The 19052-nt window shown below is 45.7% G+C and overlaps 1 protein-coding gene across 1 annotated transcript in view; it reads left to right on the top strand.

Moving 5' to 3' along the window:
* The window catches only part of cd276 (CD276 molecule), a 59587-nt gene that overhangs the window by 1010 nt on the left and 39525 nt on the right, over positions 1-19052 (top strand). Inside the window, exons 2-4 of the mRNA XM_061222190.1 lie at positions 6013-6090; positions 14130-14480; positions 16530-16829. Of these exons, the coding sequence (XP_061078174.1) occupies positions 6039-6090; positions 14130-14480; positions 16530-16829 (703 nt within the window). The 5' untranslated portion in view covers positions 6013-6038. The remainder of the gene's footprint in view (positions 1-6012; positions 6091-14129; positions 14481-16529; positions 16830-19052) is intronic.

The raw sequence follows: 19052 nt of genomic DNA, 5'->3' as shown, positions 1-19052 counted from the left end.
GTTATATCTAGTTGTGTGTTCTTGCTACACTAATCTACAACTAAATATACACTTGCTGTACTCAGCATCTGATACCAGTCCTACCAATGAGCTGCTCACCACTTCCCGAAGGCCCAAACCACATCATGGGGCAGTAGGTCAATATGGCTTTACCACCAACCACACACACACACACACACACACACACACACACACACACACACACACACACACACACACACTACCAAACTATTACAGTGATTCACTTTTTGATAAACAGCTAGCATGTAACTGTATTTATTGCCTATACTCGTAAAACTGTGGATAATGGAGGAATGGGTAATGGAATTTCTGTAACCCTGTAAGGGGTGGAGCTTACATTACCTGTAAATGACAAGTGTGTTAAACCCATCAAAGCATTAATGTTTCTTGCCAAGTTATTGCCACTGTCCTGGTAATAGAGTTCCATGGTGTCAGCTGCAGTGCAGAACTATTATGGTCAGCCAATACTCAATTAAAGTTCTGCACTCTGCACAGTGGGGGAATGGACTTTGGAAACAGTGCACTGAACTATGTGTGTTGTGTTGCAGACATTTGTATCATTCCAAATATGTGTATGTCACAAACAGGGATATAATGCGGTTTTGTTGGAAAGCGTGTTGTTATGCAGGGCTGGCTTTATCAGGCTAATTCTGCCAGATGCTCTGTTTTTATGTGTGCTGCCGCATTAGGTTGCTCACATATTTTATAATAAAATGTACAGGCAGAACATTTTTCTCTCTTTCCAGGCAAAACTTTGTAAAGGCACTCACAAAATCTATATATTTGACAATATTTTTGGTCTTAAAGGGCATGCTTCAATAGTCGACCATAATCTTTTGTTCAAGTAATTTTTCTTCATGTTTGTTGTCGGTTTTTTGTTAACCAAAATAATACAGTCCCCAGGCTATAGTGAGGAAGGCCTGTGCTGTCTGAAAAGTATGAAAGAAGTAATAGCCAAATTGCTTTGATCTTTGACTGAATTACTTCTCAGGTCAGCAGTTCTGTGGTGAGATGGAAAGGAACATTGCTGATGGGGGGAAAAAAACAAAAAAAACATTAAAGGGACTTTCATGACTTACAGTGAGAAATGTTATTAGAGCTGCACCAACACATATAGGTCTGTTAATCGGGCTGGTGTGTGTGTTTTATATGGTAGGCTAAATGATGAAAGTGGTAGTTAGATATGGGCTGGGAATATGATATGATAGTGTTGGCTGCTCTTTCAGCTGTGTCATAAAAAACCATGGTGTATTTCTCTCTTTCCTTACCGGCCATGGTGGGTGGTTCAACAATAAGCCATAAAAACTGGTCTGTAATGTAAAAGGATATAAATGTCTAAAGCAAAAATTGCCTCTAGTCCAAGTTCACACATTCTGCTCAAATTAGGCCACATGCTGTATTCTGTGCTGACTTGTTTCAAAGACCCGTGCTCCATTTCAGTGTGAGTGCAGCTGTGATAAGGCAACTTTTATCTTACCTTTAACATTCATTAATTCAGAGCATAAGGAAACGCAGTGATGTGGTACCGAAGGGGACAACGCACAATGTAGCATAACTAGGCCTGAACAGGATCTGTTTACAAACACATCCTTGCACATCATTTATCATTTAACAAGTCCAAATATAATATCTAAAACCTCACCAATGTTGATTCTGGTTGCAGCTAAGGATGAGTGTTGGGGCTACCAGCATCGTTGTTAATTAAATAATACCAGTGTTTTCAGATACTGTCCACATTACTGAAATCTCTGATCTAATGCTAGCCTAGTTCAAAGTAGTAGGCTTGATACATTTTCAAACAGCATAACAAATAACAGTAATAATTAAGGTCTCTTCAGGTCTCCCTGGCTAACCCAATTAGTCATCTGAGGAGGTGAGGTTAGGCTTCGGAATGACTGGGCCTTTGATGAATAGCCAAATGTGTAGAGATGCAGCCAGACCACCTGATATGGGTTCCCAATACAACCCATAGGGTACATAGATAAGGCCCCCAGGAAGACAACATGTAGCAGCGAACAGGATGGATTTTCTCAGGGAAAGTTTGTAAATTGAATAACAATCAGCTGAGTACAGACTGAGCTTCTAGGAGCTGCTGCTGGAACATGTTGACTATTCATGTCGCATCGACTGTTGGCAGTTCTTCTCATAAGCCGGGTGCAAGATGAGACAGCGTGCTTCTAGCACAGATGTTTTAACTTGTCAGCAGCTGACTCGTGGTTAGCAGGTGCTCATAAGACACACAGGGCTCAATTTGTCAGTCTTATTGGAAAGTCTATAGCACAGCATGCAATGCCATTTAGATGTGGCTATGCAGTATATCTGACCCATCGATAGCTTTTAAGTATGTTTTGTAAACCCCAGCAGGCCACAGACAATATCCAGGTCACCAGTGGGCTGTATTGTAGGCTAGTGCTACACCTGACGTGAGCACATTTACAGTAGCCTACTGCAAAACTCTGTTAGTATAATGCTTGTTTTTGAGACGGGTGCGTGGGGGGTTGGACCCAAAATGCACGACTCAGAAACAGGGGTGTAATAAAGTCCCGTCAGGGCTTTAGTCAAGGAATGTCCAGTGAGTGTAGTCAAAAAACAGGCAATGTTCACACACTTAAAATCCAGCCAAAACCAAAGTACAGTACCGAGGGAGAAGGCAGTCTCGTAATCGGTACACCATGCAAAAAAGTCCAGTAGCCAGGAAAGCTGTCAGCAGGGCAGAAGTACAGGCGGACGGTAGGCAGGCTCAGGGTCGATGATGGCGCAAGAGTCAAGACCGAAGTCTGCTCCGCGGGGCAAAAGCACAGACAGCAGGCAAAGTTGTGGTACAGGCAGGCACAATGGTTGTACAGGTGGTGCAGTGGTCAACAAAACAGAAGTCAATAATCTTTGGTCAATAAACAGGCTTGGCTCGTAATGGGTAGCCAATGGCTTGACAAAAACCACTCAACCGTGCACCGACGAACAGGGGGACAACAATTTCACAAAGACATGACATGAAACTGAGCTTTATATGCAGGTGTAGACAGGTGTAGACAATTAGCTTGTGAGCAGCATGAGAATGGAAATCAGGTGTGGAGGATTGACAAGTCAACGAGGTAATTAGTAATCGTTAGTAATAAACCTATCCTGCCCTAGCGTTAGTAAATTAGTAAATGACATGCACAAGGAACATAAGGTAACATGAACACATGGTTAGAATGTTAGTATTACCTAATCCTGATCTAAAGTTAGTAGATTAGTAAGAAGACAAGGAAAATTGAAACAATTAGGGTGTGAGTGACAGAAAGGGAGAGAGAAAGCAGGAATGCAAGGTTTGCAGAAAGACACGAAAAAGTGTATGCTCAACAATGAATGGAACCACATAACATGAAACAAACATAAATCATGACATAACAAGTTTGCAACTGTGACATGAATAAATGACATAATGTGACATGACAAGACTAACAATAAAATCGTAACAACAACTAAACACGAAAGATGACATGAAAATTAAATGTAACAAGAAATAAAGCATAACAACATGGCGAGACTAGACTAACATAATACGTGACATGACAATAACATAACTAAGACAATGACTAAACATGAAACATGACATGTCAAACATGAAACATGACATTTGTCGTGGATTTTCCATGGAATGACAATTCAGGCACTATATTTGTGTCTTCAGACACGCATTTAACGGATAGCCATTCTCCAGAAATGTGTCATTACCGAGATTATCTAATTCAAATCAATATTATGACCATCCATGTTGTGATAGATTATTATTGTGATAATTTTCACATGATATTCATTATATTTTATATGAGAGACAGAACGGTGTATGGTTGAGCAGTAGCCTTTAGGTGCAGTACTAGCTTAATATTACGCTGTTAAAATAGCAATAGCTTTACAAACTCTTTCAGCTGCATTAAGTACCATAATCACACCTCATTTGAAGACCAACCTGCCGAAATCAGCGCTTGGTAATTCGCTATTTTAACAGTCAAGGCATAGGACGAAAAAAGGTCACTGCGTCTCTTGAAACTAGCAATGACGTGCTGAGCAGAGTCAAACATAGGGTCCAAAGTTGATCACTTCCTGATAATGGCCAATTTATTTTCAAAATGTCATAATTTCTGTGTAATCTACATTGAAATAAGTACAATATTATGTCTACAATATTAGACCTAAATGTATCCTTGATACTTAGTCACTGCTGTAGGATCAATTAAAATCTAGTCGACCCCATTTGCAAAGCAGAATGTTGATATTGGTATTCATGCCAGATTCTTCTGCTGAGCTCACACCCAGACCTATTATGCAGAGTCATGGAAAGTTATATATTCAAGTCAACTGACTGTATTTCCCTTTGCTTAGCTTTCTATAACCATTTGTAAATGTCTCATTCAGCAAAAGGAAGGCTAATATGCCCAATTGCTGGAAGCTGACTGTGATGATTTCATATCAGCTTTTAAAGAATTTACATTCTTTCAGCACTCAGACCTTGGTGAGCTGTTATTTTATTTTTTATTTTCCACCGACTGCGGCTACTTGCTGTTGTCTGCCTTTGCAGCAGCATAGAAAGGCCACAGAGCTCAAGCAGTACAGAGCTGTGAGTTTAGGTAGTGGCTGAGCCTCTGAAAGGATGTATGCTTTGGGAAGGGCCTTAGTCCAGGTTTGGTGAGCCACTGTAGTGGCCCTGTTGGAAGCTCTTTCCCTTTGCCATTGGGGAAATTCCCCGATGATGACTATATCTTTCTGGCGACCCCAACTGTCTGACTCCCAGGGCCAGGCACAGAGGGGACTGCAGCTGGAAGGAACCGGAAGGAAAGACTGTTAATGACAGAAAAAACAGACCAATTGGATAAAATGATCCCTTTTCCATGTCTAAACTCTATCCGTTGTGTTGGATGCACTCAGTATTGTATGTTGTTACAGTTATGACTTTATTTGCGATTGATTGATGCCAGGATGTCATTGCAATGGTTCTCAATTGACCCTCACTGGTTAAAAAAAATGAAATAATAAAAACTAGAAGAAAACAGAGGTGGCAAGAGAAACATCCACGAAAGAAGGATTGGAGAATTCACTAGAGGAGACGCTTGTTTCTGCTCTGTTCTGAGGTGACATTTAGCTCCTTGGTTTATGAACCAGGCCAGTGCTTCAGTAATAGGGAGCAGAGCAGGTCAGTTGAGTCCTGCACAACTTGAGCAGAGCTTCACGATGTCTTTAGACTTTCAGTGACCAGCAGAATCTGGCCATTCACAGGTCGCGTTTTTGGAAGGATTGGCATCGGGCTGTGAGTGGTAGAGTGCATGCTGGGAGCACAGTTGGATAGTAGAGCATCATTGTCACATTGGTCTTGTCTCAGCAATGAGTCGGCATAAAGTTTAGTCTGAGAAACCTTTCCAAAAATATGCACTGTACGAGTGACAGTGCAGTCTGCGGAGATCCGCTACAATTAAACAGATGTATCCATGCCATTACGGTCACATTTTCTTTTTGGGGGCAAACTCCCCGCATCTCCATTTGTTCTATTATAATTGTTATAATATTTTTTGATATAGCAGAAATCAGACAGCTTATAACAGCCATCAGTTTTCTGAAACTGAGCCCGACACCACGCCCCCTTTAGTGCTTTTTGATGAAAAACTGTGACAGGAAGCTGTGTATTTTTGTTCAGGGACTAGAAAGAGTCGGTAGTCTCTGGCACAGGAAATATTACGTTCAATGTGTTTCCTGCTGTGTGCATTCTGAGTTTCACCGGAGTATGACCTGTCTGTTTCAATATCCTGCCACACACTCACACACGTGCACACTTGCAACCATCAAAATTCAGCATAGAGTGTGTGTGTGTGTGTGTGTGTGTGTGTGCGTGCGCACACATAACATACAGCATATGAAATAGTTAGTATTTCATATTTTCTTACACTGTCATTCTGATGATATGCATGTGCTACTTCACTGGTCCCCTAACATCTTTCTACTTTTCTCATCCTGTAGAACAGATTCTGCGGTACGTACTCAACATGACAATCCTGGCTCTCCTGTTTCCTACTCTTCTTGTTGTGAGAGTACATGGTGAGTTCTCCAGCTGTTCTTTTCTCCAACATCCCATTATAAGAACAAAGCAACAAAGACAAGCACATGCAGGTCAAAGCAGCTTCTTACTTTACAATGGTAACAAGACCATTCAAAGTCACACCCGGAAAAATTCCCACTCGGAAAAAAAGCTCATCCTCCAAGCTAATTACTGTGTCTTGGTGCTGGGCGTGGCCGTCTGTTTATGTGTCCTGAGGCTATGAGGAGCTTGGACTCCTCCATGTCTCTCTGGTGAGTCAGAGAGTGTGGTCTCATCTACCTCTCATGCTCTCTGTGGTCAGAAAATGGTGGCTCAGGGCAGAGGGTGCGGTTTAGTCGCTGACTGTGAGAGTCTTAAAGTCTGCTGCTCTCAGCAGTGGCCTTTCACGAAGCTGAACACAGGCAATCAGGTTTACTACCAAGCGCCGGACGGTAGCCTGTCTCTATTAGGGCCAGGTTGGCCCAGCTTAATGCGCTATTTGGATTGCTCATTACTGCCTCTGTGCCGGTGGCTTGAGTGCGTGCGGGCGCAGGGGAAACCGTTTGCTAGACCGAAGTCTTAAAGTTTCACTTAATGCGTGCCCGCATCTTGCAATATACTGACTGCCTCTATATGGCCAGACATGGCTAATAAAAGCTTATATGCATATTCAGTGGTTATAAGTGTATTATACCTATATATAAAAACACAATATATTTATGTTTGTGTGTATACTGCACATGTATTATTGGGTATTTAGCACCACATTGTGTGATTAGTATAGGAATGACCTTTTTATACATTCCCCCCCATTTTAGGGGAGCAGATATTCAGGTGTTTCTTGGCCCCCGTACTAGAGATAGAGACAGAAAGGGAGGTGGGAGTGATATGTTAAACTTGCGTGGTTTTGCTGAGCTGTGGACCCTGACAAGGATTACAGGCCTAAGTCCCTGGGTACTCAGTAGCCTCGCCCAGCGCAACATGATTAATACTCATATCTTCTGGCAGAACTTGCCACTTTTGCTCACCGTGCAGTTTTCAGTTCTCGAATATCTCCATTTATAGCAGGAGAGAGTCCCAGAAGACTGATGCAACCACATGGCCATATGGCATCAGCCACAGACTTTCCCACTTCCTCTAAAAATATGTTTTAAAGTATGTTTTTAAAGGTACAATAGGTAATTTCGGACTTCTAACGGTCAAGAGAGGAACAGCAGCAACAACACCGTTTATCCCTCCCCCTTCTCTGTAAATGTGGTGAAATGCCATTGGCTGTGGCAATTAGGACCAATTTTCAACCAAACAGCTTGAATTATTGTACAGCTATACAATGTTTTGGTACAGTGTCGGGCCGTCAACGTTACATTTTGAAACCCGAATTTAAGGACTATAAACACAGATAGAGGGTGAGTCAACATGTCAGTGAGCCTTTTTCAATGATAGGAAGGGATTGTCACAATGTTTTCATACAAAAATCACACCGATTGTACCTTTAAGAAGACATTACAAACATTGTTTACAGTGTAATAGCACAAAGATACGTTCTATAAGATCAAATCAGCCTTGAATCAGCCTTCTTGCCTCAAATCTTCATTTGGTCTCACCACTACTCCAGACTGGCACTTCAGCTAAAACACTAGGCCCAGGTTATAATGTCAGGTTACTCGTTTGTGGGGACTTGAAGCATAAAAATGTCCGTGTGTACCCTGTAGGGTTTGTTAACTAGGAATACCCCTCCGTACTGTCTAATTTTCTCTCACAGCAATTGATGCAACGGAGGACGGATGTTTCATACTGTACAGAAATTCGATTTGGGGTTTATTTATTTAGCAAATGCAAAGTCCTCGAGCCAAACAGTTGGCTCCTGGTCTGCTGTATGGAGGATGACTAATCCTCCTTTCAGTCTTTGGAGAGGGCAGGCTTCAATGATGTGTTCCATTGTTTGCTCCTCTCCACAAGCACACAGTGGCCCTGGGCTGCTGCCCCACCTGTGAAGGCTGGCCAAGCAGGGGCTGTGACCAGTCCCGAATCTATTGAGGGTTGTCCACTGTCTCCTTGGGAGGTTGGTGCCAGGGACCTGTTGAATGGGGTCTGACGCCAGATGTTTGTTTGGGACATCCTTGGCCTCCCATTCCTTTTCCCAAGCAGATTTGGGGTTATTACTAAGGCGGGGTATTGTTGGAAAAATAACCAAGGGCAGGCTTGACAAAGATGACTTTTGCCGAGCTGCCTGAGGAATACGAATCCCTCCGTCTTTGCCACAGAGGAAGCACTGACACTCACTCTCCGTACCTTTGAGATGGAGTGTGCTACAGACAGGGCTTCATGATTATTTCAACAGGTCCTAAAAAGCAATCTTGCCGGGTACTTAAATATTCATGGCAGTAATGTGCAGAGACTGCGGTCCTTTTCCACAATGGTCTTGGCACATATGCGGGTTTACATATTGGTCACTCTTGTGAAGTTAATGGGGTGACCGGTGTTTTGATCCATGATGGGGAGAATCATGTTGTCGAGAGAGAGAGGTGTCTGTCGGAGATTCCCATTACCTGAATAAGTGCAGGGTCTGAATCAGTGCCATGGGAAGAGTGGAAGCTAGCTTGGCCCACCCCACTGTTGCATCTGGTAATTGATTTCGACCTTCTGCATTGGCTATGTAGCTGTAGTGAATTGCATGTGTACCAGAAATGTTGTGTGAAACCTGTACCTGTCTGAGTAAACAAAAGCAAAGCCTTGACAAACACTGTTTTTTTTGCAGTAGCGGTTTGTGAATGTTTACTTTCTATTCCAGCCACAGTCAGTGATGTCATAACAATGTCAGATCCACGTTCCTTCCTTCCAGATTATTCCTTCTCCTTTTCCCTCACCATTTCCACCAGGGTTGTTTCCCTGGTTTCAGAACTGCAGCTGTCTTATCGCAGAGCTTTCCCCCCACCCTGCTCCTTATCGGTCCGCTGGAGTCCATTAGCAAGCTATTGACAGGATATGAGACAAGCCTCATCCGATAAGGTCTGCTCGCGCTGAGGAAGAGTGGCGGGGGAGGGAGAGAGAGAGAGAGAGAGAGAGATAGAGAGAGAGAAAGAGAGGGTGGGGGAACAAAACATCCTGAAGTATTGTACATCTTGAAACAATCAATTTCAAACTACAGTCCTGTCTACCTGCTACATCTTGTCCACGCAGTCTTTCTGTGAGCTGAGCAGCTCATAGTGAGGCAGTGTGATGCATGTATCAGGCTCTGACAGTCTCACTGCTGCCATTGAAAGTGACCAGGGCCTCAGGTGTTATGTAACGAATTAGTTGTAGATGTCAGCTCTCAATGCGCTATGCCAATCGTGTGGATCTATAAGAACAATTATATCTATATAAGATTTCATTCTCGAAACTGAGCTGTAGTGATATGGATGGACCAGATGGGGGCAATATTGTCACAGTGTTTTGTGGCCGATGAAAAATATAAAAACTATAGAAGCACAACTATGCATTATGCAGCTGTTTACCTTGGTGAGCCAACACTGCCATCCAGGAATTTACTCTGGAGTGTGTTTGAGCTTGAGTGTGTGTGTGTGTGTGTGTGTGTGTGTGTGTGTGTGTGTGTGTGCAGTAAACGTGTGTGAAATACTGTGGCTCTCGTGCAGTTGTGTGTACGCTCCAGCACTGCGGCATTGCTCGGTATTGCGAGCCTGTGTGTTGTAGAGCAGTTTTGTGAGCGGGTGACCTGTGTCACGGAGCTTGGTGTTCCTGTCCACAGCCGGAGTCTGATCCTCCTCTTGCTGAAGCCCACGGCCCTTCAGAACTGTCAGGAGACCGGGCTCAGTGGTAATGGCTGGAGCTTCGGCTCACCTGTATAGGAGTAAGGTATTATTGCTGGTTCGTCGGAGGGATTGCCGGAGGAATTTGCTTACCAGCAGCCACACGTCACAGCAAATCTGATCCCCACCTGCTCTGTCTTTGTCTCTCCCTCAGAGTGCATTAGCATCTCCGTATCCATTCTGCTCCTCAGAAGAGAGAATTCAGTCCTACTCACATGCTGGCTTCTCCAGAACTGTGACTCAACTATGATTCATTTCAGCCAGCATAGTGTTTCACCTACTCTAGCAGACTGTATTTTGGATAATTGCAGTGACCTCTGAACTCTGAAGTCATTTTTACCCAATTTATTTTATTTTTGGCTAAAGGCTAGTTTATACTCGGCCAGGTGACCGTCGCTGCAACCAGCGACATTCGGTTTATGCTTCATAGATGTAATATATTTGAAATTAAACAACGACCATAGTCACTTTCGGGCAGCGTTTTTTGAACATTCTGCGATTTCAGTTGAGTATAAACCAGCCTTAAGCCGGATTGAAAAACCGTTCCCTGAAAGATCCTCCATTAATGATACATCCTCCATTGTATCTTTGCTTTTAACATCACTATGTGTATTGATACCGAATGGTGCTTTTAGTGATAATTGATGGGCCCCCAAGTCAGAAAGTGAGAAAATGTCAGCAAAACCCAGCAGTGTACCTACCTACCAGGTAGTCCTACAAAGAACCTAACATTTAATATGTTGCAACTGTAGCATTTTAAGCGCTAACGAAAAATGGCAGCAGCGCAGAGCACTTTAAAGGATGTGGCAAGTAGCTGTTCAGCCAGCCATGTGCTGTTTGAGTTCCTCCAGATTTTCTGTTCCATCAGGACTAATTTGCCTTCCTCCACACTACGACGCTCAGCGGCACCGTGGGGGCTGTGCTCCAGCATACCTCGCAGAGCGATAACCCGCCTCTCCAAATGTATTCTTAACTTCCTGTGACCTCACACCACTCCGACGAGCCACGCGTCCGTAAACGACATCTCTCCGCTCCCGGCACTTCAGTCCGGCCACTGACCCAGGCGTAGAGAGTCAGAGTCAAGGGGAGTCAGTGTCCACGGTGAGGCCTGGTCTTTGTGTGGGAGTCACCGAGTCAAGGAGAGTCAGTGTCTGCTGATCCACGGCGAGGTCTGGTCTTTGTGTGGGAGTCACCGAGTGAAAGGGAGTCAGTGTGCGTTGATCCACGGCGAGGCCTGGTCTTTGTGTGGGAGTCACCGAGTCAAGGAGAGTCAGTGTCTGCTGATCCATGGTGAGGCCTGGTCTTTGTGTGGGAGTCACCGAGTCAAGGAGAGTCAGTGTCCCCTGATCCATGGTGAGGCCTGGTCTTTGTGTGGGAGTCACCGAGTCAAGGAGAGTCAGTGTCCCCTGATCCACGGCGAGGCCTGGTCTTTGTGTGGGAGTCACCAAGTCAAGGAGAGTCAGTGTCCCCTGATCCACGGCGAGGCCTGGTCTTTGTGTAGGAGTCACCAAGTCAAGGAGAGTCAGTGTCTGCTGATCCACGGTGAGGTCTGGTCTTTGTGTGGGAGTCACCGTGGGGTTGTGCTCTCAGGGCTGATTGTATGTGATTATTAGTTTAGGTATCTGCTGAAAGCTGCAGTCTTGGTTTTGTTTGCAGTGAGTGGTCTGGCACGTTCCCTGGGACGGTCTTGTTTCTCTGTGCTTCAGACTTCGGCCCACACTCCTGCACATCGCAGCTCCTGTCCCGCACTGCTGAGGTAGCTTAAACGGCCTGTCTGGTCACACCACATATAAACACGGGGCAGATTATTAATATCCAGGTCTGATGACCAGTGGGAATAATGACTGGAGCTGTCAGCTGCGATGTACTCTGTCTCTCTTTCTCTCTCTCTGTCTCTCTGTGTGTGTCTCTCTCTCTCTCCCTCTCTCCGCGTGCTGAAAATGAGACGCAGCTGAGCGCACTGGCGGAAACGCCGGACCATTATTCCCCGTTTCTCGCCCGACGCGGCGAAAGCATGAACCAGCTATTCTATCGCCGGTCTCCATGGCAACGTGGGAGCTGGGGGCAAAAGGCTTCTCCGCAGGCCAAGAAGAGTGAAGCAGTGCTGGCAGACGCCTGCCCCCTCTGAGGGGTCCGGAACGCGCTAGCGGAGTGAAGTTGATCTCATCGCGGGTTTCCCTCCCGGCCTTAATGGCGGAGAACAATTGGAACACTTACCGCAGAACCTGTTGCGGTGGGGGTGAGGGAATTGCCCACCCTCTCCATTCACAGTTTCCTAGGGGTTGCCATGTTTTGAGTTTCACCGGCCTGCGATGTTCACCCCTCACCATTAGGTGGCAGTGTGTGGGTTCTGAGAGCCTTCATGGTAAAACGAGCTATGATGAAGTCCCCAGTGTACTGGGCTGTGCTACATTAGTTCGCTGACATATGTTTCAGGATGCAGCCAAACACATAATCCACATTACAGATAGCATTGTTTAATCTGCTTGGGTTTGGAACGTGTTGTTATTTGTGGAAGGTGGGTTCACCCCATTAGCACAAGAATACCACAGAATGCTAAAAAGTGAAAGTATTTTTGCCAGCGCTAAATATGCAGAAACATCCGTCTCCAGCGATAATTATATTAAATATACAGAGTTACTAACCCTTCCTGACGTGGTGGCAGGGCCAGGAGAGAGCTGGATCTCCCCACAGCAGATGAGGCGAGGTTGTGGGGGCGAATACGTTTGCACACTAAATCACAGACTTAAAATGAACTTCACCCATGGCAAGTCACCAGCATAAATGAGGGCTTAGAATGCCAGCCTGGTGCGCGTCAAGCCAAGGCATACATTAGGCCTCTTTGTTATTCCACCATCTTCAGCAGTTGGTCTCTGCAAACCACCACCTGTTCGGAAAGTGCACATTTGCATCTAGAAGTTGCGCCATCTGCGTTTAGCACGTGCGCACTTGGACCGTTTCAACGGCTCGCCACTGCCCCCTTGTGGGAGAGGTTGTGCCGCGCCACTCCTCTCCTTCCCTTGTGTTGACATGCTCAAGCTGATCTGTGTTGGCTCTTTCCCCGCGTGATTGACAGTGACAGATGCCCTCACAGCCTCTGAGGCTCAAGACCTGGTAAACATTACGAGACGCACAGCCATCAGTGTAGACAACGTGGCTTAACATGCAAAGTGGGATCGGCGTGCGACAAACTGACAAACAGACTTCCCTGGGGAGGGCTTTGCCGCAGTTTGGCATCTCTTAGCAGTGTGACCTCTTTATGTGTGTCCCAACCATATCCTGCCAGGGCCCATCTGACAATAAATGGTGTTATGTATTTTTTCTATTCGTGTTGTAACCGTATGGAATCTGGGGTTGATTGGTGCCTATAATACCAGTACTACCTTGTTCTGTATGATCTCTCTTTCCTTGCCCTGTCTGGAGTTTTAATGCTTGAAAACTCCAGATCTGATTTGTAAAGGCTAGGAACAATTTCTGTTTTAAGCCTCAGATAAGCATCTTTTGCATTATTCTGCTGGAGATATAATGTTTTTTTTTCAGTTACAAGTTATATCAAGGAAATTAAAAAGGCACCTAATTTACAGTTACTCAAATGGATCCTTCGCTTTTTTTTTAATGTTGCATGGATTTAACAATAGCACTGCAATGTAAATAAAAGTGAAAGTCTATGCTATGTAGTTTTTATCATTATAATTGCCAGTAGCATCAGCCTTGCATTCTACATTACACTACATTACATTAATGGCATTTGGCAGACGCTCTTATCCAGAGCGACGTACAACAAAGTGCAAAGTGCATACCCATAACCAGGGAGAAGTGTGCTGAAAGACCCTAGAGGGAAGTACAATTTCAACTGCTACCTGTATAACAAGGATAAGGACCAAGGCTTATTTGATCATTGGATTTTTAATTAATTTATTAATTAATTTTTATTTATAAATGGTAATACCGCAACACGTAAATGTAAATAAACTGCTTACCTAGCCAAACAAGGTATCATCCTTCTACACAAGTAAATAACACAGGTAAAGACAACAGTTAAGGCAAGAGGTTCTGCTGTCCTGACCTCCACGGGGAGTTTGTTCCACCACCGTGGAGCCAGAACAGACAGTAGTCGTGAGCGGGAGGTGGAAGTTTGGAGAGGGGGAGGCGCCAAGCGGCCTGCGGTGGCCGAACGAAGAGGTCTAGCAGGCGTGCAGGGTCTGATTCTAATCTAACCCCCTTCCTCATCTTTTTCCCTGTTCCTTCAGCGGCCTTTGAGGTGCAGGTCCCGGAGCTGCCAGTGGTGGCGCTGTACGGTACGGACATCGTGTTGAACTGCACCTTCTCCCCCGTCACCCCCTTCAACCTGTCCGAGCTCAGCATCTTCTGGCAGCTGGCCGACACCCGGCGAAGCGTGCACTCGTTCTGGGACGAGCGGGACCAGCTGGCGGACCAGGGCGAGAGCTTCGCCAACCGCACCAGCCTCTTCCACTCCAAGCTGGGCTCGGGCAACGCCTCGCTCCTGCTGCGCAAGGTGCGCATCGCGGACGAGGGCAGCTTCTCCTGCTTCGTGAAGGTGGAGGACTACAGCACCGCCGCGCTGCTGGTGGAAGTGGCTGGTGAGCGGTTTCCTGACTACAAATACCAGAAACCAGAGCAGGAGATCTGGGTTTTCGTACTTGCTTCACAGTATAAGTTACGCTTTTATCCAAAGCGACTTACAGTTGGTTCGACTAAGCAGGAGACAATCCTCCCCTGGAGCAATGCAGGGTTAAGGGCCTTGCTCAAGGGCCCAACGGCTGTGCGGATCTTATTGTGGCTACACTGGTGATTGAACCACCGACCTTGCGGGTCCCAGTCATGTACCTTAACCACTACACTACAGGCTACACAGGGGTGTCCAATCAGGGGACGGTATGGAGGCAGGTCTCTGTTTTAGCCCAGTGCTATGGCACTTGATTTCATTTGCTAATCATGGTCTTGACTTAAGACCGGGGTTAGTTCATGAGGGGGGCGACATTGGGGGCGACATTGGCTCAGGTGGTAAGAGCTGTCGTCTGGCAGCCGGTTCGATTCCACCCTGGGTGTGTCGAAATGTCCCTGACTAAGACGCCTAACCCTAATTGCTCCTGACAAGCTGGTTGGTTCCTTGCATGGCAGCCAATCGCCGTTGGTGTGTGAGTGCATGTTAGAATCGGTGAATGAGAAGCATGAATTGTACAGCACTTTGGATAAAGGCGCTATATAAAGGCATCAGTCCTTTTCAAATGCGATTGGACACCCCTGCTACACCGTGCACCCTGTATAAAAAGCCAGATTTTCTGGTCTTTGCAGCGTTTGGGATGAGATTGGACACTCCTGCAGTCTAGTAAAGAAAATGTCTTCACTCCTGTATAGTATAAACCCAGAGCGCGCAAGGCCCACTGGAAGCACTGTTTTATTGATGCGGCTTCTTCCTGGAGATCCCAGCCCCACCCGGGCCCGGCCCGTGCACGGATAATGACACCCTCAGAGAATTTGATAGATGCCGCACAAGCCAACGCCCAAAGCCACGCGGACAATGCGTTATTCATCAGCATCAGTCGATGATGAATTTGATTGGTCAGCAGTGATTGCGGTCTCCGCCCAGGGTCAGTGCTCTCCGGGATGGATTATTATTTGTCTATGTGATGGCTGACCTTTACAAGGTGGAATACAAATATGCTCTTGCCATATTCCTATCATTATAGCTGAGTGCTTTTGGGAAGCTTTTATGCACAATAATTCACAAAATCAATTAGTCCCTTTGTGCATCACATATAGTTAAATTGCGGCAGGTCTGCTTTTAAGACATACCAGATTTAGAGATGTTAATGTATTAGAACCTTTGAACACCGTCTTTTTTTTTTCCATTTGCCGAGACGAAGAAAAATGATTACAAATTGGCCTTTTCAATTTGCTAGATTTATTATAGTTTGGCTGTCGTTTACCATTAACATGGCGTACCGTCTCCCTGCCTTGCATTCAGAAATTGGAACCGGCCTCTGTGGAAATCTTTCTGTTGGTCAAATTGATAACAGGGAGCTATTTCTCCCCGAAGTGGCATCGGTCTCCGTCAAGAGCATCCGCATTTCAAAGAGAGCTGAAATGAACTTGCTTCATCCCCTGTCACCCCTCCCCCCGCCCCCATAATTTGCAGCGACGCGATTGGGCAGGGGACAGAAGGTAGCTTTAGCGCTGTCGTCTCTCTGGTTACATTATAACCTCGGGAGACCAGTGAACTGAGATATCATCTCAGATAGAAGATTCACCTCTCACCCCGGTGAAAGTTCTGCCAGAACCTGATCAATCCAAACAGTGCAAGAGAAGCAGATTTCCCAGTAGACCCGTAGACTGTAGGCTCTTCCCGGCTCGGCTGGCCGAGAGCAGTTTATCACTCATGTTCAGCTGCGGAGAGAGTGTCAGGACAGTATGCTACTGTATTGGTTATTTCTGCATTCTGGCGGTGTTCAGGGCTCCGTTAGACCATTGGCAGCCCTCTAGCCGCCCAGTGCAGTTTCACCCGTCCTTTCATCCCCCAAATTTATTTTCGCAAAATCCCGGGAGCGTTTGATCATTCCCCGGCCGTAATCCGCTGAAGGTGATCTTCCGAAGCCACTCTTGTTAATTGTTTTGTGTTTTTTCTGTAGCTCCGTACTCCAAACCCGAGGTCACGCGGGAGGCGGACGACTCGAATCTGCGGCCGGGGGACGAGGTGTCCCTGACCTGCGAGGCGTACGGCGGGTACCCGCAGGCCAGCGTGGTGTGGAGGGACGGGCGCGGCCACAACCTGACGGAAAACGTCACCACCTCCGTGGTGGCCAACAAGGAGGGGCTGTACAGCGTACGCAGCGTGCTGAGGGTGCTGGTGGAACCCAACAGCACCTACAGCTGCAGGCTGGTCAACCCGCTGCTGGGGGAGGAGGGCCACGCCGATGTCACCATCACAGGTCAGTCACTACATTAATGGCATTTGGCGGACGCTCTTATCCAGAGCGACGTACAGTTGAGTAGACTAAGCAGGAGTCAATCCTCCCCTGGAGCAATGCAGGGTTAAGGGCCTTGCTCAAGGGCCCAACGGCTGTGCGGACCTTATTGCGACTACACCGGGGATCGACCCACCAACCTTGCGGGTCCCAGTCATGTACCTTAACCACTACGCTACAGGCCGCCCTCAGCACTGCAGTGCTCTCTGCAGTGCTGAGGGCGGCCTGTAGCGTAGTGGTGCGCTGTACACGCTTAGTACACTGGCAGTGATTCATGAGGTTAGCTAAGCTTACGGAGTATTTTCCAGAGTGTTGCATGATTAAATTTGAAATTTGGTCTGGGAACTTTTCAGTTGTACTTAGGGCATTGGCTTAACATTGCAAAACGTTGACTGTGTCCAACGCTTCGTCACCCTTGGGAGCACCAATGCTCAGTGATAAAACTTCTGCCAGACCGGAACATTTTTCTCTAACAATTGGAATTGGTTTCTAGTTTCAGTAGCCAAAGATTTCTACCAGAAAAAAAAGATTGTTCGAAAACGTAGTGTACCAGCAACCGTTTCCAGAACAGTGTAGAAGAAGCAGCAACACAGAGGAAGGCAGAATGCAAAAGGAGGAGAAAGACAAAGGAGGAGCACAACAGGAGCTGGATGAAAGGACCAAGGAAAAAAAACACACGTTGCGTAAAAGCAGGAGATTAGGAGCTTAATGTTCTGTGGCAAGAACAAATGTGTTTATTCGATCCACTGTTTATTTGGTGGTACCTGATGGCTTGGAAATCTTAGCTGTGTTCTGACACACTGATTCCACCCATTTTAGATGTTGAGTAGTATTTTAAATGGAAACCAAATCCTCTTTTGCCCTAAAAGCTAAAATAAGAAGTGCAGTTGATTTCTATTTAAAATGTATGATGCATTTTGAATGAGCAAAAAATACGAATTAATAGCTTAACTAAAACAGCCTCTGCCAGTTCCCCTTCAATTACCGTATACCAGTGGTGAGTTTTTGCAGTTAGGGTATCAGGTTTCCTTTAGCCTATAATACAATTTGTGCCTTGTTTTTAATGTATTATTAAAAATATGATATGAGTGTAGGCCTTTTGAAGGATGTAATTCCTGAAGGAATTCAGTGAACAATTCCACTAAAAGAGACTGTTCCCAACTAATATTTTGAAAACACAATAGTGTACAATAAGCACATTGAAATTGGGCCCGGTGATATATTGTTCATACCCAAAATGCAAGTTTAATTCTTTGCACAATATGATATGCTAGGCCCAAAATAATCAGATACTGGTAGCTTTTGTGTCTGTATGCACTGTTATAAACAATGTCAGTAGTTCTGCTTATGTGCTGCAGGTGTTATGCAGCACACAAAAGATAATGTTGTTTAATTTAGATTTATTTAGATTTAATTTACTAATATGATGTCTAAATCAAATAATTAATTGAATGAAGGTATTAAGCCAAACTCCAATTAGTTTAAATTCTCCCAATTTTTGTGTCAACACATTGTTACAAGACCATTGTAAATCCCTTCCTATCATTTAAAAAGGCTCAATAACATGTTGACTCACCCTCTGCCTGTGTTTATAGTCCTTAAATTCGGGTTTCAAAATATACACTTGACGGCCCGACATTCTGTACCAAAACATTGTATGACTGTACAATAATTAAAGCTCATTGGTTGAAAATTGGTTCTAATTGCCACAGCCAATGGCGTTTCAACGTCAGCGCGTTCACAGAGAAGGGGGAGGGATAAACAGTGTTGTGGTTTGAAGGTGTTTGTTGCTGCTTTTCCTCTCTTGACCGTTAGAAGTCTGAAATGACCTATTGTACCTTTAAGGCTTGGCAGTCCCTGTTAAGACCCAGTGTCTGGCAGGAATGAGTGAGCTAGCTACCTGCCGATGCTCTGATATCCCTGTGGTGGGAGAAGGGTTCACGCAGGAGTGTGAAATAACCCAGAGATTTACTCCTCAGATGTATTTAAGAGCACCGGGGCAGTAACTCCCGGGTCCTGCTCCGGCCCTCCCACGGCCGGCCCCTAATGGACGCAGCTCCCTGTGAAATGGCCGATAAATAACCCCCCACGCCCGGCCCCGCTTCCCCCGACGGAGCGCAGCGCGAAGGTCGCCGGGCGGGGTCCCCTCCCGCGGCTCGGACCCTGCGGTCCCGGTGCTGCTCCGGT

Source organism: Conger conger, chromosome 15 (assembly GCF_963514075.1).
Source record: "Conger conger chromosome 15, fConCon1.1, whole genome shotgun sequence".
Classification (NCBI taxonomy): domain Eukaryota; kingdom Metazoa; phylum Chordata; class Actinopteri; order Anguilliformes; family Congridae; genus Conger; species Conger conger.
The sequence above is the reverse complement of the archived record's forward strand: the minus strand, read 5'-3'. Positions and strand labels throughout refer to the sequence as shown.